Source organism: Lagenorhynchus albirostris, chromosome 13 (assembly GCF_949774975.1).
Source record: "Lagenorhynchus albirostris chromosome 13, mLagAlb1.1, whole genome shotgun sequence".
NCBI lineage: Eukaryota > Metazoa > Chordata > Mammalia > Artiodactyla > Delphinidae > Lagenorhynchus > Lagenorhynchus albirostris.
The window spans coordinates 7,989,983-8,014,727 of NC_083107.1; the positions used below are offsets into that span (position 1 = coordinate 7,989,983).

Below are 24,745 nucleotides of genomic sequence, written 5' to 3' on the forward strand. Positions count from 1 at the left end.
CCATGGATAATTGTATTCATTCGAACCTAAGCTGTCCTCCAGTTTTAACTTGACTCAGACATTTTACAGTTATGACAGCCTGTTAATATGACTTGTACTATTTTGGTATTATACTAATACATAAGAGTTGTACATATTGTTACATTCCTTAAAATTTGAGAAAAATTAATGTTAAATACATTTTATGAAGGGGGTACTTTTGAAGTTCATTTATTTTAATATTATAGACCCTCTTTTATAGATTATCAGGGATTATATATATATATATATATACACACACACACACAAATATACATAAAATGCTATGGAGTTAATTTATTAGAAACACTTAAGAAGTACATATTTTTGTGCAGTAAATTTTTGAATCAATACTTTTTTTGAAAACCAGTTACCTTGCTTTTTTAAGTTCTTTCTATATTTTTCTTTGGAAATGCAAACATTACAAGTTAATGCCATTTTTCAAATGCACTGCCATTTAAGAATGATTCTAGATTGATTTCCTAACTGAAGTACTTTTATAATCACAGTGATTCTGAACAAAATATTTTCAAAGGCATTTGTCATTCCTTAAAGCCAAGATTTTAAAGACCAATGTCCTTTTTGAGGGTTATTTTACTATACTGTGTATGGTGTGTAGTCACAAAAAATCAGTCTGATAAATTTTAATGTGCAGGGGTGATGCATTCAACCCAAATTATCATAGACTGAAGTCATTACATTTCCTTTGATATGTAAAATGACAGACTCTTCTCTTTTAATCTTTGTCTTTAATCCATGAATTAGAGGCATTTTCTCTTTCCTTGATGCTTTTATATCTGCACTCCGTGAGTTCTGACAAAATGTTTTCTAGGTAATGCTATTGTATGAGTCATAATTGGTTTAATTTTAAAGAAAAACAAAATTGTAATGTTGGTTTTTTGGTGAAAGGTATTGTAACAGTTGTATGTTTTTCCAAAATTATTCTATTGCATTATGAACTTGTAAGTAAATTCACATCTGGAGTATTTATTGCTCTTAAACATGCAAATTCCACATGATATCACTACTATAAACAAAAATATTATCAGCCTTAGCAATCGGTGATCTTTACAAAAGTCTTTTACAAAATTATGAATTATCAACATCAGTTCGCAACCAGCCTGGTGTCCGCAGGTGGGTTGCAGGCGGTTACAGGTGTGCAGAGCTTGAATCTCTTGAGCTTTCAGAGTAGCCAGTGGCTGAGGCCTCTGGCAGCTGGAGGTTCTAGCTGGTTGCCTTTAGCCTGGGGGAGTGTCACCTGGTTACCCAGCAGGCTGAACAAACAGCTTCCAGACAGCCTTGTTTTCTGTGCAGGGTTATGCAGTGAAAAAGGTTGGGAAACACTGATAGGGTACAATTATTTCCATTACTCCGTATTTGAATAATTCTTAGTTACGTCTCTTGATTAAAAAGTTACATGTTGCCAACAATGATTTATGTCCGAGTCCAGTTAAAAATTTTTATTGAGGTTTTTAAATTTTACTTTTTATTTTCTTTAATTTACGTTTTATTTCCTTCCCAAATCTCCTTGGCCCAGCGCCTAACAGGGAAATGTCACTGCAAAAGCATAAACCTTTCATCACAAAATTCTGGCACCAGCTTCACATACTAAATTACTGCTGTAACAAATAAGTATCAGGAGGTAAAAATCTGGAGGAATCCCCTTGTTTCCCTGCTTCCCAAGTAGCTAACTCTGATTTGAGGAAGAAAGGCCACGCTCTGAGTCTAGGGAGGTGACAGTAATTGCAGCTCCTGGCCATTGGGTGTCTCAGTCTTGAGACTGAGCCTTACTTACCCAGCCAGCTTTGTCCTGTTTTTGTGCTCAGTGTCCCCTCCCAGGCTTAGCTCATCCCTCCTGTTCCTGAGAAGACTTTCAGCCAAATCTTATCCATCTTTCAAGGACTCTCCTGTGCACTCCTTCCTCCCCATGGATTTGTTACCAGCGCCTCGTTGAGCCCAGAACAGTGCCTGACACGTGGCAGGTGCCCAGGCAGCGTCTGGGGAAGGGGACCAACTGTTCCAGCCCACACTCCTCTTTCTTTTTCTTAACTCTCTTTACCTACTGTCCTTGCCACACACACACACACACACACACACACACACACACACACACACACTCAGCTGTCTACTTTGCTTGTGGCGAGTGTGTGTGCACATACACGTAATCACTCTGGCCAAATGTCAAGCTCCTGCAGGCAAGCCTGTAAGTCATGCTTCCTAGCTTCCTCTGCTGCACAGGTGCTCATGGACCCTCGTGTTAGCTGCACTCTCCTTTCCCCCAGTTGCCACTAGACAATTAGAAGCACCCAGCCTTGCCTCAAGCAAGTGATTATAGTGGTTGCCCTTAAGAGTCATGTTAGGGACTAAAGTATTGGGACAAAAGATGAGGGGACCTGGAACGAGAGAAGGTACATACTTGACCTTGAGTGGACACTGAACCACTTTTACCCAGAGTGAGTGGGGAAAAGTACAAATGGCGGGACTAATTTTATTTTTACATATGTATATGGCATGATGTCTCTGGAGCTGCACTGTCCTCCACAGTAGCTACTGGACACAGGGTGGCTATTTAAGTTTAAATTAATAAAACATTCAGCTTCTCAGTCACACTAGCTCCCTATGGCTAGTGGCCACTGGGTTAAACAGCACAGATATAGAACATCTCCATCATCACAGAAAATTCTGTAGCACAGCCGTGTGCCAAGAGCGCTAATATGAACATTTTAGAATCCAGAATAATGAATTCCCATCATGAGGCTAAAAGCAGACATGGAGAATATATCGTAGTGCAAATGATGATGAGTATTTCGGGTGAGAAGAGAAGGTTGAGGACCTAATTCCAGGATTCTAAGTTCTTTAAGTCTCCTGCGTTCTTTACAGCATTCACTGTCCCTACTATGTAGTCCAAAAAGAGTGACAACTTGAGGATGAGGTTCCAAAACTTGTGTGATTGACAAGCTTTGGGAAATGTGAACGCACATGGATTTAGCACACAGCCTATAGACATGTACGTGAAGGTTAATTCGGCTGCTGGAGATGTCTTTGAACAAGCTTTTTAAGTCAATTGCATTAGTAAATAATTAGAAGATGTTATTTTAAAAACTTCAGCAACGCTATGGAGGCTTCTTTTTAAATATGTCATAATAATGAAAAAAGTTGTCTTCCAACAGTGCTGTCCTCAAAGACAAGTGTGGTTATATGGAAACAGCATGTTTGGAGAGATTGCTCTAATTAATAGCAGTGAATGTTTGTAGCAGCCAGAATTCCATGGATGACCCCCCTGCCCAATGACTTTGTATATCCTAACCCTTTGAGTATGTGTGGAACCTGTGAGTATGATCCATAATTACGTTGTACAGCAAAAAGGAGATTATCTGGGGACAGCTAATCTCATCAGGCGAGCGCTTTAAAAGCAGAGTTTTCTCAGGCTGTCAGCAGAAGTCAGATTCAAAGCAGGACTTGCGGCACCATGGCTGGTTTAAGATGGAGGTGGCCGCATGAGAAGGGATGCAGATGGTCTTAAGCTGAGAGGCCCCAGCTGACGGCCAAAGAGAATGGGAACTGCAGTCCTGCAGCCACAGGAACTGAACTCAGCCACCAACCGGAAGGAGTGTGCAGGTGGACTCTCCTCCAGCAGCTAAGAGCTCAGCCCCACCAACACCGGATTCCAGCCATGTGAATCTCTAAGCAGAGAGCTCAGTCCTGCCTGCCTGGACTTCTGGCCTACAGAGCTGTGAGATAATAAATGGGTGTTGTTTTACGCTTTTAAATTTGCCGTGATTTTGTGCAGCAACAGAAAATGAATACGATTTTAAAAGAGGTGAAGCGGAGAAGGCTTCCTACTTGATCCCCTCTGGTATGTTGGGTATTTCTTAATAAACTTATGAATAAAGTCTTGCACTAGCAGATCATATACACAGGCCTCATCTGGGATTCTCTCCCAGAGACCTCAGTTAATCCTCTTTGGCAGGTTGTTGGCAAAAACTTGCAGCACCTTTGTAGCGTTTCATGAAGGAACCGCTAGCATGAGATTGCAGGAGTAGGATCCAGTGAGTAAGGAATCTTTTTCCTGGAATAGGTGTCACTTTATGTTGATTTAGGCTGCTCTGAGCCTGTCAGTTATTGAAGAATGAGGAACAGTGATATTTTAAGTAAGACATTAAGAGAAAAAAAATATTTATGCTTTTATGTAGAGACCAAATAATCTACTCTGTATTGAAGGACTTTTTTTTTTTTTAAACCAAAATTTATAGTCTAAGCACAGATCAAATCCTATACGTGCTGACCAAATTTTTGTACTTAGGGAATACTTTTCAAAATGCTTCTCTGCTTCCAAGCCATTAATTGCTAATGAAGTTTAATTTTGGTTTGTCCATTACTTTTTGTGCTTCTTTTACTATATTGCTATAGCCTTGATGTAAGAAAATTTGAGCTAAAAGAAAGAAAATGAGAGGCTAACATTATCGAAAGGTCAGAAATTTGAGTCATAATCATATCTGAGGTCCTAAGAGAACTTTGACATCTGATCTCTTTAAAGAAAAGGAAACTTTTCAAAGCTATGTAGCAGTGTTTATAGTGTATGAAATTTAGTCTGATAGTTGTAAATTATTAATCTTAACAGATATATGCCATGATAACTAACATGCTTACTTTTCTTCAATGCATGTGAACCTACAGTGCTGAAGAGACCACTACTACAGTATTACTAAAAAACAACAACAAAAGATTTGTTATATATATATATACATATATATACCCATATCATCAATGCTTATATAGAAACTCTTCTCTTCTTACCTGAAACACGTGCTTCACCTGTCTGGGCACTAGCTAGAGCATTTCCAGAGGAACAAACAAGAAAGAGCTGGCACTCCAGCTATGTGTGAGTTGAGAATTTAGATGTCGTTCAAAAACGTGAACTGAATGTTGAATGGGAAACACTTTGTGCAGAAAAATGTTAGGAAGAGTGGTGCTAAAATTGTTCTAAACTAAGGATTGTGTGTTGTGGGGAACATTAAGTACTCTTGGACACTAGGGAAGCTGTTTAATATGTCACTTGCTCCTAGTGGCTTCATGGTGTTAGTAATTAGCAAACTGCCCTGGAATCAAAGTTTTGGTATTTTAGTTTGATTAGCATTCCATTATTTATTTGAAATACGCAGTGTTGGCTGAAATTGGGTGAAAATACCTTTTGAAGACACAGTCTCTGAGCCTTAAAAATGGTGGATATCGACAGTACTGTAAGATGCACTGCCAGCACAGTTGATACTTTTCATTTCAGTGTAGACAGTCACATTTTCTAAGACAGATTTAGAAATCAGCTGATTAAACTGTAACAACTGTTTCATTTATGGAATGAAAAACTGAAGCATTTCTCCTTGAGAACAAACTTTGTTTGGAAAGGCTGTCTTTGTAATTGGGGTGTTTCTGGAAGCACTCCTGGGAGAAGCTGCCTGAGGAACTGCTTTACCAGGTTGAACCAGATGTTTTTTCTCCGTAAATGTATTGTACATATTTTCCTTACAGTGTCTCCATTGGCTGAATGGGTAATCTCTGTAGTAATATTTTAGGTACCTGTTGGATTTTTAAAGGCAGATTATTTATTTTCAAATTTGCTGCTATAACTGAAAACCTGATAACTGGTCCTGTTGACTGTGCCTTTCATCACTGTTTCTCTGTGCCACAACCGTTCATGTGTATTTGAGATAAAGAAGTTTAAAAAGCCATGTTGAATTCAAGACTCCTAATATAAATAAACAGGTAAAAACTTCATGGGTACCAAGCTTTTTTTATTATTAGTTTTGCTTAACACTGATATAATAATAGTTTACTGGTACTGTTTTCAGTTAGAAAACAGGCGTGGATTTGATATGTGGGTTTTGGAAAGTTTTAAAAAAGAAAAGCAGACTGGTGTTAAGACTGTGATTATCAGTGTCATGCAGGTGTTCACTCAGACCCTGAGTATGCTACTATACAGTCTCTAGAGTAAGAGTAGCCTCCGGGGACCTCTTCGATCTACTGTATTTTGTTTGTTGGGTAATTTTTTTTTTTTTTTTTTGCATGAACAATGGCTGTTAATGATATTTGGAGCCTGTAGTACAGTGATTTCTATTTGAGTTACAAGTAGAGGCTTTTGAAGGTTACACTAGGATCCTGTGACTTATATAAAAGTTTAAAATGCAGCCCATTAGAAATGGGGCTGGACTTTGTACCTTGTCAGTAACAGTGGGGGAGGGGAGAAGGGGAAACATTATTACCATGTTCTCCAAATGGATACTTTCAAAAATAATTCATATTAAAAAGTTTTACCTTTCTCTTTTCCGCATGCCCTTAGTACTTTGCATATATTCTCTGTGCAGAATAAAATACATGCTTTAGTTTAAAAAATATTTATTATAGAAATGTACATTTAATTAGTTTTAAGGAATGTACTAGATAACGGTGTTAGCATATATATTTCTTCAAATTTGCAAACTTTACACCTTTAAGATATCTACAATGATAGTTTATTTACAAGTTTCACAAGAAATCACCACCTCACCAATAATGTTGACGCACCTAAGATGTAAGAGGCTCCCTGTTTCACTTCACTCTGTACTTGTAGAAGGAGCACAGTGTGTGGGTGAAGTTCCAGCCCAGCGCTAGTGACAGTCCATAGAGCAGGATGAGAGGTGCAAACGGGTAAAGAAGGATCACTGTGTTTTTCAGAAACGGCAGTGCTGGAAAAGGAGCAAACCCACATGCGTTGGTGGGAAAAGTAAAGGACTAGTAAATGAGCGTTCTGGAAGACGGCTTCCCCCACAGCACGACGGGCCGAGCAGGCAACACATACTGTGAATCTTACTGAAGCATCTTACTGACGATGCTGTATTGCAGCCAGAGCAATATTACTACTCCTCTGTGTTATTTCCTTCTCATTCATGGCTGTGAAGAAACCGAGCAGAGGTTTCTCAGCACAGAGGCTGAATGAGAAGCAAATCCAGGCCTGAGGTTAAGAGGGTCAAACATCGCCAATATTAATGGACGCGGTGGTGAATTTAAACCTGTGATGCTTCAGAAGCCTCCCATCCTAACGTACCAACAGAGATGGAGGATGTTATAGGAAAAAACCCAACTCTCAGCTGTTTGCGACTTCCCAGCGGGGGAAAGCATTACACGTCCACTTTGAGAAGGTGAGATCTCAACTAGTATCCCAGACTTTAGGAAAGAACTGAAACTCTCACATATAAAATCCACCCTCAGATATCCGTGTTTGTTTCTTGCTCATGGCTTGGTTAGTGGGTCCCTACCCCATGCATTCTAACCTAAATATTTCTCATACAAGTAGTCCTCAAACTGAAACTGAGCTGTGCTCAAAGAATCTTCTAAATCATAGGGAGTTACCAGGAGAGTGATGCAAAATCCACTTTGAGAAACCATAACGTGGCAGTGTGCTAATGACATTTTAAAACTTTCTCAAAACGTGAAAATTCATTAGAAGCCTAAACATAACATGTCACAAACATTTCCCCTGAACTAGAGAAAGGACTCCCAATGCCCCAAACAAGGTATTACAATGTGGGTGGCAGGGGCGTTTCAGTGGTTCCTGGCAAAGCCAAGGGGACAAGCGTGGGAAGCTCTCACCATTGGAGCCAGTCACATGTGAGTACAAGTGGCTTGTATTTACAGTAAGAGCCTGATCATCTAGAGTGACAAGAAAGGAAGGGCTAAGAATATAATGCTAACAAATCATAAGTAAGGTCTCTAGATTTAATCTAACTCTATTTAGTAGTGATTGTTTCTTAACATACATGAAGAATAAAGTCAATATGGTTCTCATTCATACTATGAAAAATGAATCGACAGCACGATGTAACGATGAATTCACGAACGTCCTGAGCTCAGCAGAAGCTGGGCCCGATCTTCTGTGATTATCTACAGAACCTCTCATCCCTAAGCTTCCCCACTCCAGCAGGTGGCCTGGCACCTGGCCTTAGGCCCAGACTGCTGAGCAGGCACTGCTGCCGTTGACGCGTAACCACCTCTGCACCCCTGGGCGCTCCCCTGCTCCTGAGCCCCACGATCTCCCTGTGACGGGTGAACTTTGTGTACTGTGGCAGGGGTACAGTATATGAATTGTGAGCAGGGTTCATCTATTTTAAACACAGATGTTTACAAAATGAAGAGTATTTCAAAGCTCCCCCAGCCCACAATCATAAAACAGAAAATGAGGCAAAGGTTTTAAACATGCTCACACCTTGGACCCAACCCTTTCCTCACTCTGACTGCCGGTAACCCAGAACCCAAAAGCCTCGGAGAAAAGGAAGAGGAAACTGAGTGGGTTTCCTGCCAGTAACTTGGACAGCATCAATATGGTTTAACATGGTTCCTTGAAATTATAAAATTTGTTATATACCAGCTATGCCACCTGCTAGCTGCGTGACCATGGGTAAGTTACTTAATCTCTCTGTGCCTGTTTCCTCATTTGAAAAATGGGGACAAGTAAAGCTGTACCATGTATCTGTAAAGATTAAATGGGAGAATTCCTAAAACACCTGGGACAGTGCCTGTAAGAGCTCCATGAAAGTAAGCTAATTGTATTACTGTTGCAACTTTTCCCCTCCCTGTTGTGTTGTCAATCAACCAAAAAACGCAATTACTTACCACTGTATCCTAGGAAAGTTACGTAGATGTAGTAGCCAACTGCAACCAACCATAAGGTATTTCCAACTAAATATCCAATAAATGTGTCCGTTAGGATGACATCTGCGGAAGAGACACATACAATGAATCTCTTTTCAGTGGGTACAATGAAGACTTTTTGATAATATGTTGAGAAGTAACTGCTACTTACGGTTGATGAAAAAAAGCTGGATAAAATGCAGAATGACGAGGAGAGGGTAAAAAGCGTTCAGATGCACATCGAAGGCATAGCCCCACTCCACATCATAGTCTCTGCTCTGCCGTTTCACTAAATACTTGTTAGAGATAAACCTGAAAAGTTAACATTCATTTCATAGTACAATAAAATTAATTATGAATATTTACCAACTACCTTCTATGTCCCAAGCTTTATTCCAGACATTTGGAGATACAGCGGTAAACAAAACAAATTTCTGCCTTCAATCTCGGGGGAGTAGTCTGACAACAATACAAATAGCTGTCAGATGGTCCCATAGAGAAAAACAGCAGTACAGAAAGACAGAGAATACAAAGTTGAAATGTTACATATGATGATGGTCATGAGAGAGCGACATCTGGGTAAAGTCCCAAGGGCAGTGATGGGAATCCCCCGGGGCAGAGCATTCCAGGCAGAGGGGAGTCCAAGCACAGAGGTGGGGGGGGTACAGGGAGGTGGCAGAGGGCCCCGCAGGCTTGAGGAATGGGGGAGGGGTGCAGAGTGCCTGGGACAAGTGAGAAGATACACAGGAAATGGAATCCGAAAACAAACGGGAGCCGGACCTTACAGAGCCTGTGGCCACTGTCAGACCTTTGGGCTTTTACTCTTGGTGGAATAAGAAGTCACTGTGGAGTTCTAAGAACGTCCGACTTACTGTACTGACAGGGTTCCTCTGGCTGCCGGTCTGAGAACAGACTCTGGGGACAAGAGTGGAAGCAGAGAGGCAGCTGGGAGGCTGCTGCGAGCAGGAGATGAACAGGGTGGCAGCAGCGGAGGTGCTGACATGGGGATATATAACCGCTGGAAGGCAGAGCCGGTGGGACTAGATGCACTAGGCAGACTAGTGCTAGACTTGAGTGCTAGGGTACAAAAAAAAGATCAGTCGAGGACGACTGAGAGATTCTGGCCTTAAACAAACGGAAGACTGAGGTGCGAGGTGGGGATGCCTGTCAGCCTGGAGTAAGAGGTAGAGAAGGTCTAGAGTTTACAGGAGAGGTCCAAACTGCGGATATAACCTCATCAGTGTGTAGATGATATTAAAAGCCACGAACCCAAATGCGATCACCCAAAGAGTGAACACAGAGAACAGGTCCAAGGCCTAGGACCTGGGTCTCCCCCGTGGAAAGGTCAGGGAGTCAGGAGGAACCAGTAAGGAGAGAGGGGCCCACGGTGTCTCCAGCCACAGGAACAATCACTCAGCTGGTGTCTCTGTTCCACAGCGTGGCCTAATCGTTCCGTTAAATGACGAACGAACGAGAAGACAGACATCCAGGTAACAGAAAGACAGATTGTCAAAGGAAAAGAACAATAAAGATCATTGTATTATAAACACAGCTGTGGAAATTCAATGGACTCTTCCACATGTGATTTCATTTTGAGGATACCGTTAAGAAAATGCTATGTCTAGTGGAAATAAAAATAGAAAAAAGAAAGAAACAAGAGGGAGAAGGTGTTACAGTACTAATAAAGCAGTCCTGTACTCAGCTACCTGAAAGCGGCAAGACAACAGTGCTCTGATCGAGCAAACGAGCTCACCAGAACACCTTCCACTCGAGCTGAGAACCTGTGCCATTAAAATGAATGGAATAAGCATCTAGCCCACTACTCAAGTGCCCACGCTGGGGTCCTGCTACTGCCCCTACCTCTCTGCTTAGCCCCTGAATGGCTGCTTTCCAGGCTTCCGGCCTCCTTCCGAGTCTCACCTCTAGAACGTGGACACGCCTTCTGAGAGAGCTCAAAGACAGCTGTCGTGCTCCTCTCCCACCTCCGTATTAATAATGCCAGTCATGTCTTCATCTCGGCCAGACTGTTGCAGCTTCCTAGTCACCTACCCCAGGGGTCAATGAACCTTCACTTCACTATCAACAAGCCTCCTGAACTCAACATGTCCAACATGGAATGCTTCACTTGCACTGGCCACTGACTGCTGAGCCCCAAACTCCCAGGCCATCCCAAAGGCCCCGGGTCCTGCTCTTCCCTCCCCTCATCTACTTCTGTGACACCGCAGCAGCCCGGGCCTCCTCTGCTCCAGTGCAGACCCCACGACTGTATCCAGCCTAGCCACTCTCTCCAGCTCCTCCGTCTCCACTGCCATAGAGAGGATCTTTCCTGAAGTGTGAACCGGATTGCATTTCTGACTTCAAAGCCTCCAAGCTCCCCACCGCTCCCCCTCCCTCCTACTCCCACATGCAGCCTACGAGCTGAAGTCCAGTTCTTTTCTCTAAATTGCATTTAGGGCCAACTTCTCTACTCCCATCTCCTCCGCAGCCATGCAGTGCCCCCTGTGCTCCCATACCTGGCACGCTGTTCCACACCTCTGCCTTCACACTTGGTGCCAGGAATCAGCTACTGCATCTGCCCAAATGCCTCCTCATGCTGGCTTCTGTGGCACCCCTGGCGTGACTGGAGTCACGCATGAGTTCTATTTCTGGTTCTTCACACGATTCACAGCACAATGTAGGTTCTCAAAAATATACTCAGTCCTTCTCCAATGAACTCAAACTATGATACAGACTCACACTGAAGGTACTAAACTCCCGGCTTCTGCGACCCTCCAGATCGCAGAATCGCATGCATTCAAGGCAGAAGGCCGGCTACAAACTATTTGTTTGAAAGCCTTATTTATTGAAATTTTTTCACCTAGCATGTTTCCCTTGGATATCTTGATAATGAATATGTGACTTACGTTGGTTAGCAGTATTCTTTTTAGGCCAGATTTTAGAATCTTAGGTTAATGATGCATTGCATTTTCCAACTACCTAGCAGATACAAGACCTGTACTGGACTAGTCATAAATTACAAAGCAAAATAACAGGTTGGTATCATCAGAGGTTAGCGTCTCAGAATCTTGCTTAAAATGTTAACAGCTACCATTTATTGAGCACAGACTATATGCCAAGTGCTTTTCATACCACAATCTTTTCAAATACCTCATAAATAGATAATCAACTCCATCTTCCAAAAGAGAAGACTGGAGCTAAGAAGTACACAGTAAATGGCTGAGCTGGCATTTGAACCCAGGTCTCTCTGTGACTCAGGTTCCAGTGTTTTCTCTGACATACGACCACCACCACCACCGGCCCCCTGCTGAGCTCACCCACACATCCACCCCTTCCGCCAGCCCCACAGGAGCACTGATCAGGGAGAAGGCTGAAAAACCAAACACCAGATTTATACTCAGTATACTACTGTTGGTACAGCAAACCCAGACAAAGTCAGACTGAGAACCCAGTCAATAAAACCCATGTGTGTGGCTCAGAAGAAAGACACCAAAATTTTAACCAAAACAATCCTTTTTCAGGTGTACTTCATTTCATGTCAAAGATGCAAAGTAAGATTCCATAATATAACCCTCTACATCTTATAACTCTAGAAGTGACCCACTGGCAAAGGCAGAATACTGTGCCGTCATCCAGACAGCTTAAGCAGAATTGGCTAACTGCATAATATTTTTGCAAAATCAAAATTTTTGTTAATACGACACAATCATTACTTCAATTCACTTATTTGCTGTGCTTTGACACAGCAGACCATCCCCTTAGAGTATTTTCTGATGTAGGTACCAACACAGGAGGACAAGGTATATTAATCCTGGCAGCCAAAATCGATGCTTTCAGTTCATCTATCTTGTTTCAATTTCCATCAGCTACTCTCTGAAGCAAGCAAATGGAGGCTCTACCGCAGCATCTGAAGAACCAAAGTTAACCGTACTTACCACATTAAGGTTGATATGAGAAGGCCGACGCCTACACAGTCTATGAATACAACCCAAAGGAGCAGCTTTATCGTCTCAAAAAATCCCATGTCCAGCACAAAGCCAAATCCTATAGTGGACACTGAAAGAAAGATTTACAAGATGTATTCAGGCACTCTGCTAGATTCTAGGGGTACAGGGCATGGTCTCTGCCTTTCAGATGCCCACTCTAGTGTGGGGGACAGGTATGTAAACCCCAAAGGTGTGTTAAATGTAATAGATTAAGAAATGCAGACCACCTTGGGAACACAGAACTACCACTGAGATATCTGAAGTTTACTGAGGAGGCCCCCATCCGTCTGTGGTTCACCAGGGTAGCCCCAGCATTCAGAGCACAGCAGCACTCACACCCTAAAGACGGCTCAGACCCTTTCACTGCCCTATTGAACTAAAAGCAGTTTCTCAAGTTCACATTGGTACTTTCAGAACTCTCATTCTGGATTGGCCTGATGGTGAAATGCAATTTCCAACCTCGGGAGTCCTTTTTCACAGTAAGTTTGCATTTGGGTATCAATTTATTTGTCATGGTAGTTAAAAGACATGGAGTGACTCTGTCCTCTGCTTTTGAAAGTTCTGAGGAAACAGTTGACTCTGGCACCTGCTTGGGACTTTTAAAATCAGGAAGAATACCACCTTCTTCCCTGTGAGGAGATTTCTGAGGCTTCAGAGAGGAAGAAAACAGCTGCAGAGATCCCCAAATTGTGACCCACAACATGCTGATAACAAAAGATTCTCCAAATGACAAGCCCAACCTGAAACGCTCATTTATTCTTCAACTCTCCTGCAGACAGACACTTACCACAGAGCCAGAGACTTAACAGGACCAAGAAAGCAGGGTCATCTCTGGCCCACTGATCCTTTGTCTGCTTCCGGTAATGAAAGTTTCTATAAACTCTCTGTGGGGAAGTGAACAGGTAGAGCATCTGCCAGGCAGCAAACTCAAAGTCCATCTGCCGGAAACGAAAAAGCCTCCTCAGGTATTTGTAGCGTTTTGCTCCAGCTGTGTGTCTGGCCGCATCCCTGGAACTCAATACCCCGTTCCCCTGCACTGGGGAATTCACTGAAGTACTCGGTAACATCTTCCTAGATGGACGAAGAAAAAGAATTCTATTCCAAGTCATCGAAGAAACTGTCAGCTACTAGCACCCCTCTTGTGAGTTATGAGAGAAGTCACCTTACATGTCGGCTCCAATCCCTGCGTAGAGGCAGGGCTCAAAAGCGAATGGAGTTGGTTCTGAGGCTGCAGAAATGATCACTGCACTTCAGGCAAGGGCTACCCCACGCCCTTCTGAACCTTCATAATAACACTTTCATAGGGTTCACATTCTCCCCACACTTCACTTCCCTCAAGCCTCAGCTTCCCCATTTCCCCCCCACTCCCCGGCAGGAGCAGTGATACTGATGGAGCCAAATGTGCACTCAGGCAGTCTGGCTCAAAACTCCACCTGTCATGTGGGCTCTCGACCATCAAGACTTTAAGAGAAAGCCTTTGCTGAAGCCAAACTGAAACGATGTTCCCGACGAGGTAAAATAAATGGCCTATCTCACAGGTCCACCAGCGCATGACCAGCAAGCAACTCGTTCATGACTATGTTATGTAAAAACAAAGCAGAACTCAAATGCAGTGTTTTACTTCCTGACTAGTTCAGCAGCGGAACGACAGCGTGGGAGTTCCGGTCCAACCAGTCTGAAGCTAGGGGAGCGCCGGTCACCGTCCGGCCCCCACACCCCGCCCCGGCAGCCCAGTGTCTGGCTCCACTCCCCAGGCCTCCTCCGGGACGCCGGCGGCGCTTCCCGGGCCCTACGGCTCCCCGCCGGCCCGGGGCCTCGGGTAGGGCGGCCAGATTTTGCATAAAAACACAGGACGTCCAGTTAGAACTGAATCTCAGATACAAGAGTAATTTTTAATATCAGCAGGTTCGAAACACTGCGTGGGACATACGCATACGAAAACATTCTTCGCTGGTATCTGAAATTCAACTGTAACCAGCCCCACTGAATGTGTCTGGCAGCCCCGCCGCAGGCCGAGCACCCGAACCCGGGCGCGGTCACTCCAGGGCCGGGTGACGTGGGGCCGCGAGTTGCCGTTGGAAACGGCCCCCGGGTGAGCCCGAGTAGCGCGCAGACAGGGCGGTCGGCAGGCCTCACCTGGAGCCCCGCGGCGGCCTCCACCGGCTCCAAACTGACCCGCCACCGCCGCACAGCTGCCGAGCCCAGCTGCCGCGGGGCCAGCTTCCCTCCCAACAACGTCGTTGGCGCTGGGGGCGCGGCGCGGCGCGTCACGTGACTCACTTCCGCCGCGCGCTCGGACTCCCGGGCTCCGAGGTCCGCCCCGCGCCCGCCGGAAGTGGTGGCTGCGGCTTCCGGCTCCGCCCGCCGCGGCGTCGCTGGCGTTCAGTCAAGTCGGGGCCGTCGCGGAGTGGAGCGGGCTTGGATAGCAGCTGGCGGAAGGCACAGTCATGCCCCGCTATTACGAGGACAAGCCGGAGGGCGGCGCGTGCGCGGGCTTGAAGGAGGACCTCAGCACGTGCCTGCTGCAGTCGGACTGCGTGCTCCAGGTAGCGCGGCCGGGCGCTCGGGTGACCGACGCCCGAAGCGGGGAGGCGGGGCCGGCGGAGGGCTCTCGGCCGGCCGCGGCGATAGTCAAGAGAAGTGCCTCGGAGTTCGCCGTCCTGGGTGTCGAACGCAGCTCCAACTTAATGAATTTGGGCGCATCCACTGTCAGAGCCTCGCTTCCCAGGTGGTGTGAAATTGGAGAGAACGGTGCCGCCCCGTTGGGTTTTTGTAAAGGTTAAACCATTTCGGGTCGAGAAACACGGAATGTTGCCACTCTGCTAGGTTCTGGAGGCATAAAAGAGAATAAGAAAGGTTTCTTGAGTCCTAGAAAATAAGAATCAGTAAATTAGCAGGTAATTACATGAACCTGGCACACTATTGCCTAGTAAATTCTCCTTTCTGTGTTCAGTGGTGGCTGAATAGATTCTCTGCCTACCCTGTGTTGGTTTGAACGTGTTGCTGAGTTGAGTTCTGTGCATTCCTGCGTACGTTGTAAATGAGGCAGCTCTTTATTTTCACCACTTTGTATCTTGCTCCCCCTACCGTGGATCTTGTGGTTTTACGTGCTGTGATGGGAGCTATTGCTCTCCTGTTTTTCCCTCACTACAGCCCCAGGTCTTCTCAGGAGCCAGTGTGAATGCAGAGGTTCAAAGTCGACTGGGGAACCTGGGTTCTGGCCTTGAACCCAACCAAAGCACAAGTACCTTTTCCGCTCACCAAGGCCTGATGAGAGGGCAATCCGTTGGGTGCAATTATTTTTGCATTCGGAGATGTAATTTCAGAAAGTTGCCTTTATTTCAAAGAAAAGACAACTACGCGAAAATGGACATCAACCATGAGGCTATATTGGTGTTTCTGCTGATTCATGTTTTACATTTGGTTCACTGTTTTTGGCAAGGGCTGTGTAAGCATTGAGTAAATACTTGTTTTATGAGTAGAGGAGCAAAATGCCTCGGGCACCCAGTGGAGAGCAACTGATTTTGCTTGAGAATTTGGAAACTTCTCACAGGAGGAGGTAACATTTGCTCTGAGTCTTAAAGGATGAGTAGTAGTTTATCAAGTAAAGGAGTGGAGGCTGTAGTGTTTGTGGGGGCAATCTGAAAGAACACGTGCAGAATCATGGAGATGTGGCAGGCCCACGAGAAGCTGGTGCCCTGCTGGGCTGGAGGACAGGGAATGTGCCGGAAGGTTTGAGAGGACGGTTGCCATGGGTGACGGGTGTCATAGTGAGCAGCTCCGGCACAGAGTAGGACTGAGGAAAGAAACTCTGGAAGTGGAAGAGAATACTGGTGGCAAGGAGAACACCAAATTGGTTTTTTGCAGTGATTGATTGATTTAGCAAACATTTGAGTGCCAGGTCTGATTGAGGGGACATACAGATGAATGGGACACATTGTAGAAATTGGATCTCTGGGAAGCTCGGAAGGTGTAGGCAGACGTAATGACCCGGACACATTGCACGGATGTTGCTTTCCCCCACTGAGTATGTGGCCTTTTTGTTGCTGAATTTGGTCAACTAGGAAAACGTGGTGTTTTCATATAAAGAGTCTCTTAAATAGAAGTGCATTGACAGATTGAGTTAAATTCATCCTGAATGGTCACTTCAACTGGACTATAAAATGGCAATACTGAGGCAAAACATTGAGTTATGCATATCCAGGCGGATATCCTACCTTCTCGGATGGTGTCACTGGCAGCTCTAGCCCACCCCTCCCCACCAGGAACTCAAGACCAAGGGGAGTTCTGCTGAGGTATATGCCTGCTGTGTATGGCCACCTCATTTATGATAAGGTTTTTGATTCCTCAGCTCCTTGAATAAAGAAATTAATCTGATCTTTTGGCAGATGATGCTATAGTCTCTCCTTGCCGATCTTTAACCCACCTGCAAAGCTGCTAGACTTTACTTTAGGGAGGAATTAAACATAAAATACTTAGTTCTGGGGCTGTACTGAGAGATAGCCAAGGAACTGTAGGGGCTCAGAGAAACTCAGGGTAATGGTGAAAAGGATGTAAACTCTGGTGGGGCTGGAGAAGAGAAACAAGGAAAAAGCAGATTCAAAAGGCATCTCTTGGATAAACTTCTTAGGATTCTGACTCCTGGGAGTTGAAACTGTGTCCAAGGAACTCAATTACAAGTTATCTCCCTTGTGTCTATTAACAGCTTCCAGACCTGCTGACTTTTCATCAGAATCACCTGGAGATGGAGGTGGAGAGCTTAAAAGTACAGATTCCACTGCTCTCCCCATCTCCCTTGTAAATTAAAAGTGTCTCAGGTTGATTCTTGGATACAGCCATGTTTGGGAATCACCAGTGTTGACCTCAGAAGGCAAATAAGCTTGGGAGTGTCTTAGTTGGGTTATAGGTTCAGACGAATATTACAGAGACCCAGAATAACAGTGGCTTACAAGAGAGAATTCTCTATCTTGTTTGCCTATAAGTAGGGTCTAGTCTGATCCTCTCTGTCTTCCATGGACCTAAGCACTGTTGATTGGTGGTGTCAGGTGCTGTGATGGGAGTTAGGATGTTACTCTCCCACTCATGGTCCAAGACTGCCTTGCTTCCACATCATCAGGCCTAGTAACGTGGGGGAGGAAAGTGGGGCAAGCCACTTAGCATTACAGACCAACCCAGAAGTTTTACATTTCAGTTCCCTGCATATTCCATTGGCTAGAACTTAGTCACATGACCATACCCAGCTGCAAGGTGGCTGGGAAATCTAGCTCAGCCATATGCCCCACTCAAAAGGAAGAGTGAATATTAAGGGGGCAATTAGCAATCTGCCATTAGGGGTGGAGGTGGAGGAAGATGAAGTAATATTTCTCTCTTAAGTGTAGTATCTAGATGGATCTTCCCCGGTAGGCAGTTGGCAGTATGGGTTGAAAGCTTGTGAAAAAGATGGCATCTCAGATACGGTTAGGGGAAGCATCAGTTTATAAATTACAGTCCTTTTTTTTTTGAAATTATAGTCCCCTTGTTATTTATTTATTTATTTTTTTGAGGTACGTGGACCTCTCACTGTTGTGGCCTCTCCCGTTGCGGAGCACAGGTTTCGGACGCGCAGGCTTAGCGGCCATGGCTCACGGGCCCAGCCGCTCCGCGGCATGTGGAATCTTCCCAGACCGGGGCGCACGAACCTGTGTCCCCTGCATCAGCAGGCGGACTCTCAACCACTGCGCCACCAGGGAAGCCCCAGTCTTTTGTATAGTTATAGTCTTTTATCTCTATGTTGTTAATGTGGGCAACCTCATTACAGAGTTTGAGGGAGGAACATTATAGTGCAGAGAAGCTTGCTACTCTGTTCTGGTTCACTTTTGAGATTCACTGATGTAGATGACAATTCAAATCTAAGGTCCAACAGACATAAAGTCTGGAATGTGGCCAGGATTCCTGGGGATCAGGAATGCCATAGATGTGGTACCCTGTAGCTTTTTTCACAGTAAAAACTAGGAGTGTGACTGCAACTTGCAAAATAAAGGTTTTGGAGAGTGATTGCAGTGGTGGAGTCGGGGTGTCAAAATCTGCTTGAGGGGAAATCCTTGATAATGAAGAGCAGGTGAAGTTTAAGTTACACCAGAGCTTTCTACTTAAGTAGTACTCTAGCTGACCTCATTAACATCTTTCTGAAATGTTGAGAACCAGCACTAAAGCTGTTCAGACTTTAGGGCACCTAATCGGGGCTGTTTGAGTGTTTAAAGTTAACATGGAACAGGGTCATTTTTACTCTCAGACAAAATTGCTTGATTCATTTTGCATTGGAATTCACTTCGAGTTGGAAGATTTCACGATCTTCCTTTATATCGTGAAGCACTGCATAAAGGTAAAGTTTATGAGCAGTATATGATTTATTTATTATTTCTTTAACAGTAATAAAATGTAAGGTTTTGATTTTTTCCCCTTGAGAATTGCAAGTTAGTTTAATGTCATTAAACCTCAGGTGATTCAGAAAATTCAAGTTCAGTCTCCTTTTTCCAGATGTTGTTTTATGCATTTACAGTCCTGGGAAACAGGAACCCCCTCAGCACCTTTCCCTCCCCCCCCCTCCCCGTTACCTCTCCCACTTTGTGACTTGCTCACACTGCCAGTGAACATTAGCATGTGTATACCTTCTCCTACCTGCTGTTTGAAGCTCTGTGTAGACAGGAATATCTTGTATTTACTTTTTAACCTCCTGCTAAACTGATGTAGGACAGTTCTGAATTTTTTTTTAAATAAATTAGTCCTTGTGAGTGTTTAGTTACTAGATAAATTAGTAGGGTAGGGGGTTCAAAAAGAAATTTTGCAGTGGTTAAATTTTAATCTTCTTTGAGTTGTGAAATACACTTTCTGTAGATGCTTTTGTGTCCAATATATTTAAGTGCCTTTGTGTTCAATTTATGGCAGTAAATTTGTTCAAAATATTTTAAGATAATGAAGATATGATAATGAAGTCATTTCTATCCCATGTTTACCTACTAAAATACTACTAAATTTTAGCTCTTAATCTAGTTTTGCAGTTACTTTGTCAAGTGTGATTTTTAAAGTCTTGTTAAGAGTCAGAAATAAGCACTTCCCTTGTGAATGTGTTCTTGTAGCACTGTCCTGTCTTGATGGCAGAAAGGGAATGGTTTAATCCATTTTTCTTAAGCTCTTATGAGCTTTCACTGCTTAAAGACCAGTTAATTTCACACTGGGCCCGGCAGATCTTCCCTTCCAAGTATATATAAATTCTGTTAAAATCTCACTCTCCTCTTCAAATTCTTACTCAGTGAGCTTCTCAGAATAGACAGCTTGACTGTGGCAGTAGGGGGTGGGAAAACACAGAGATGTGTTGGAGATAAACTTGCTTGCATTAAAACGATATTGTAATTGGAGACTTTAAAGCCACTTGATACTACCTTCCAGAACAAACCCTCCCATTCACCACTACAGCATTCCTGATCGCTCACATGCACACCCTCTCCCTCCCTCCCCCTCCCTCCCTCCCTCTCTCTCTCCCTCTCTCCCGTTCCTCCCCTCTCTCTCCTTCTCCCTCCCTCCCTCTTTCCCCCACTTCCTTCCCCTCTTTCTCTCCCCCTTCCTCCCTCCCTCTCTCTCCCCCTTCCCTTTTTCTCTCTATCTCTCCCTCCCTCCATCCCTCCCTCTCTCTCTCCCCCTTCCTCCCTCTCTCTCCCCCTCCCTCCCTCCCTCTCTCCCCCTCCCTCCCTCTCTCCCCCCTTCCTCCCTCTCTCTCTTCCCCCTTCCTCCCTCTCTCTCTCCCTCCCTCTCCCCACTTTCTCTCTCTCCCTCCCTCTCTCTCCCCCTTCCTCTTTCCATCTCTTCCTCCCTCTCCCCCTCCCTCCCTCCTTCTCCCTCACTCCCTCCCTCTCTCTCCCTCCCTCCCTCCCTCTCCCTCTCTCTCTCTCTCTCTCTCTCTGTGTGTCACACACACTACTTTCTTCTCTGTCTTTAGGACTTCTTGAGTGTGAAAGTTTTAAAAACCCTGAAGAAACCCTGTTACTACTTTCACCTTTACTCTTTCCCTTTCTTACACATGAGGAGGTGAAGATAACAGTTTCTAGCTTTTTATATAAACATTTTAAAGAAAAGTATCCCATGGAAACCAGCGTTTTCAAAAATTCAAGGGCACCCTTAAAGTGCCCCAAAATTATTTTACATATTTTTTCATTCTATCCTTTTTTTCTTAAGTACCAACAGTCAAAATGAATTATGAATTATTTCTTATTATTGTTTTCTGCTTTTCCTTAACTTTTTAAAAAAGAACTATTTCCAGAAGGACAGTTATTTTGTACTTTGTGAGAAAATTTTTCAGGTATTTATGTTGTTTTATGTGTCATAGGAAGGAAAATCCCCTCGGCAGTGTCTGAAGGAAGGAAACTGCAAAGCTTTGAAATACTCATTTTTTGAGTGTAAAAGATCAGTGGTAAGTAGCTAACGATTTTTAAAAGCTTATGATAGAAATTAGCTCTGTGGAGTTAAATATGGGAGTGACTTAGTAATTATAAATAGGTTGCAGTGATATCACTTGGAAAAAAGGATGTATTTTTTCTTCCCCAGTGAATTAACGTGAGGTGGCATTCATGCACACCCACAGCTGATTGTTCCGTTATTGCTGTTATGCTAACCACAGCAGCTAAACTTCATGGAGTTTTGAAAGAGAGAGAGTTCAGTCTTGGCAGGTGTAGATGGGGCACAGTTGATGTTGGTCACTGTGTATGTGGGTCATTTGGCAGCTACACACAGACCCATAATGTGGGGTCTGCGGTGCGTGCACTGTGCCTTACGTGTTGGTGTGAATAGGAGAAGGTGTTGGTGTCTGTGTTTGAATTTGTAGAGTGAGGGATTGTGGAAAGACAGCCTAAGAGGACATTACAAATCTCATGGTTTCTATTCTAGTGTTCTTTGATTCCAAAGATCTACAAAGATCTTTGGAATAGAAACCAGGAGCCTTCTCTTTGTGAAAAGAAAATACGAAATCAGAAAAATGGACATCCCTCTAAAGACAGCAGTAACTTGGACTTGAACCTGCTTTTGTTTGTTGAGGGACAGCACTCAGATCCCTTCCCTTTTGTTGATAGGAGAAGCAGAGAGTACAGGATATTATGATCTGGGAGGCCAGACAAGAACTTGAGCATGTTTGCTAACTAACCAGAGGTGTAAAGTTAGATTAAATTTAGCCATGCTCTCTTTCTTTTCTCAAGTGACACAGTTCTTTGCCATATCTTCCCCTCATTTAATGTAAGAAAAGAGGATTTTCTTGCCTTCTCTCACATAGTTTTGTTACCCATGTAAGATGCAAGCCTTTAGATCTTTCAAGAATGTCAGATCATGTTTAAATAATTGAGAAGTTATAAAGAACAGTTACTGTAAGAGGTGATGAGTTGTCCTTTTTAATCGTAATGATTGAATTTGTAATAAACTCCCTGTAATTCGTGGCCTGAACATCAGTCTTTGATCTCCAAAGAACTTTAAGAAATCAGAACATGTAAAAATTTCCCACAATTTATCTACCTTCTGCTGAAATTTGTAACCATCTTGAATAAAAAGTAAACGTGCTTCTGACCATTTCAAATATCAGTACAAGGCAGAGCTTCACTCATACTTTTGGACTCCAGAAAGAGCAGTATAGGGAACTTTTTAGCAGACTTAGAGATTCTTGCAGCCTTTAAGACTGTGACTCACTGTTAGTCCTCCAGCATAGTGGAGTTGCCTCACACTTAACTGATGTAACTTATGCACTCTTGGCAAAAACCTGAAACAAAATAATTTAAATTGTGCTGGTAATTTTGCTTGATATTTCAAACAGTGAGTGTATGACCCAGAGTGCAGGTGAGATGGTGAGTTTGAATGGGCTGTTCCCTCTTAATATAAGCTTCTCATCATCCTGATCATGATTCCCATGTTTGAAGATTATTTATTTTTTGAAAATGTGGCTCTTAGCTACTTTATCTAGTGCTCAGATGAAGAAATAGCAGTCTGTCTCACACTGGCTGTGTTGTCCTCATTAATAGGGTTTAACTCTAAAATAATTCCTTCCTATGGAATTTCTAGGGAGTGGTATTGACTGTCTATGCAATTTTGCCTTCTCTACTGACTAGGACCCTTCACACTACCACACCACCCTTAAGAAGTGGCTGCACTGTGAGGCTTAAGTGAAAGAACATAGAATTGACCTATGAGTAGTAATTTAAGGACTTTTAATACTAAAGTGTCAGTAACATTGTTCAAGGCTCTTTCCTCTTTTCAGTTACTATTTAAAGATTTAAAAAACACTTGAATATTAACCCAAACAAAACCTAATTAGAACGTCAAGTTTGTTTGAAGAACAACATACATTGAGTGTACTTCAGAGAAAAAGATAAATGAAATTTGGACTCAAGAAGAAAATCCTTATTGTGACCTTAAATGGAACTTTCGTTTTTAACGCCATCTTTTTTCCCCCCCCTTGGGAGCTGTGACCATTGCCTTTTTGAGTGTGCTGGAAACTGGTTTACTTCTCTCATATAGTGACACCTGTTACCAAATCTGTGTTTAATTATGGTGTCCAGAATATTATTTAATTGTATATTTATTTTCAGTTGGATGCCAGATCAAGATTCAGGGGAAGAAAAGGATATTGATACTACTATGTTGAAACCAAGATGAAAACAACAAAGGATTTTCTCTGTCATTAAAACAGAGAAGCCAAAATAAGAAACATACTTTTTGTTACATCTGTTCGGTTGGAGCAGTTTCTTCCTCCATGGAACACTGAAGAAAATGGATGAGTATGTATGAAGTAAATGCTTCTCTTGCTCTAAGTTATTTTTAGAAGAAAAATTTAATTGAATAGTTATGAGCTAAGAACATACTAGATGTGTTTTAAGAATTGTTCTGAAGCACAGAGAATGGAAAGATTGTTATTTTCAAACTTGACTTCTCAACCAAATGACACAGTTTGTACATCCTTTGTGAATATTGTGAAGGCCACTAACAGGACTGTTAAAATCAACATGGTGCCTGGTGAGAAAATGTCTATCTTGAAAGTTTAGGATAAAACTTTCTTTTATTCAGTCTGTACTATTTAGTTCTAAAATAAATTGTGTTTGATTCCTTGGAGAAGAAATGCTTCCCTTGCACTGAATCACTGAAGTAACAACCTCAAAACATTAATATCACTCATTAGGCATAGCTGGATACAAGGCCTGGGATTATGCTGCCAGGGCTCCTTGCCTCCATCTCTTGACTGTTTTTCTCTGTCTCCTGACCTCGTTTTTAGGCTGGCCCTTTCTACATAATGGGAATGAGGCCATCAAAAGCACACATCCTTAAGGTCTGTGACCCAAAAAGAAGAGAGATAACCTCCTTTTCTAGGGTCCACTAATCAGACCCTACAAAAGGACTCTTCTGTGGAACACCTGCCCCTGAATTAGACCTGTAGTCTCTGTGGAAAAAGGGATGGGACCCCATGATCTTGGCCAGGCCTGGGTCTTATGCAGTGTATTTGGTAACTCATGTCAGAATCTCATTGAATGAATGCTGGGCTTTATCCTAAAAGGAAAGGAGGATTCAGAGCCAGTAGGTATTGACTATAGAAGGCAAGACTGAAAACCATGAAATGCTTGTAAAAGTTGAGAATCATGTAATTTTATTCCAGTCACATAATACAGTAGAGCCAGATGTGAATCCAAGTTTCCAGGTTTTTTTTTTTCAGTATTGAAGAATAATGGAAGGAGCCATAGCTTCTTCATAGACCTGCAGGTCACTGGAGTTAAAGCAATCAAGGTATTCTGTAGCTCATTTGCTTTCTTAAAGGTTCACCTGAAGTTGTGAGAATTCCACATCAGCACTGATCCTTGTTGCAGAAATTCACTGAGGTCTGTTGTATATACTATTCACTGGGAAAGGGAAAAGGATAGATTTTTTCAATACCTCTTGTATACCTGCTTAAGTGCTACAACTTTTATTAAAAGTTAAGTTTGATAAGAAACTCAAAATTATTTTATAGAACCCTATCTTTTTCTTAGTCACAGCTTTATTGAGAGCTTCATTGGAAGAAATTCAAATACCGTAAAATTCACCCT

At 43.2% G+C, this 24,745-nt stretch overlaps 3 protein-coding genes across 11 annotated transcripts in view; 1 reads left to right on the forward strand and 2 right to left on the reverse strand.

The window, feature by feature from the left end:
* Window positions 1–300: 300 nt before the first annotated feature.
* UNC50 (unc-50 inner nuclear membrane RNA binding protein) lies at window positions 301–14,958 on the reverse strand. Of its 8 annotated transcripts, XM_060168930.1 has the most exons (9): window positions 14,799–14,958; window positions 14,096–14,238; window positions 13,450–13,733; window positions 12,612–12,732; window positions 8,852–8,991; window positions 8,662–8,763; window positions 6,328–6,369; window positions 5,207–5,317; window positions 301–1,324 (listed from the first exon to the last, which is right to left on the reverse strand). In XM_060168930.1, the coding sequence occupies exons 2-8, from the start codon at window positions 14,212–14,214 to the stop codon at window positions 5,232–5,234; spliced, it is 894 nt and encodes a 297-aa protein (XP_060024913.1). In that variant the 5' UTR covers window positions 14,215–14,238; window positions 14,799–14,958; the 3' UTR covers window positions 301–1,324; window positions 5,207–5,231. The 8 variants fall into 8 exon arrangements, with proteins under 8 accessions (XP_060024913.1, XP_060024912.1, XP_060024914.1 ...); XM_060168929.1 differs by lacking the exon at window positions 5,207–5,317 and having other exon boundaries at window positions 301–1,361; XM_060168931.1 differs by lacking the exon at window positions 5,207–5,317 and having other exon boundaries at window positions 14,799–14,954.
* A 46-nt stretch (window positions 14,959–15,004) lies between these two features.
* Window positions 15,005–24,347, forward strand: LOC132531237 (cytochrome c oxidase assembly factor 5). Its single transcript, XM_060168936.1, has 3 exons — window positions 15,005–15,208; window positions 21,022–21,105; window positions 23,261–24,347. The coding sequence occupies exons 1-3, from the start codon at window positions 15,110–15,112 to the stop codon at window positions 23,300–23,302; spliced, it is 225 nt and encodes a 74-aa protein (XP_060024919.1). The 5' UTR covers window positions 15,005–15,109; the 3' UTR covers window positions 23,303–24,347.
* INPP4A (inositol polyphosphate-4-phosphatase type I A) overlaps window positions 24,284–24,745 on the reverse strand; it is a 73,200-nt gene continuing 72,738 nt past the window's right edge. For both annotated transcript variants that reach the window (XR_009544052.1, XR_009544051.1), the window contains one exon: window positions 24,284–24,559. The gene's annotated coding sequence lies outside the window, so the exon portion shown is untranslated. The remainder of the gene's footprint in view (window positions 24,560–24,745) is intronic.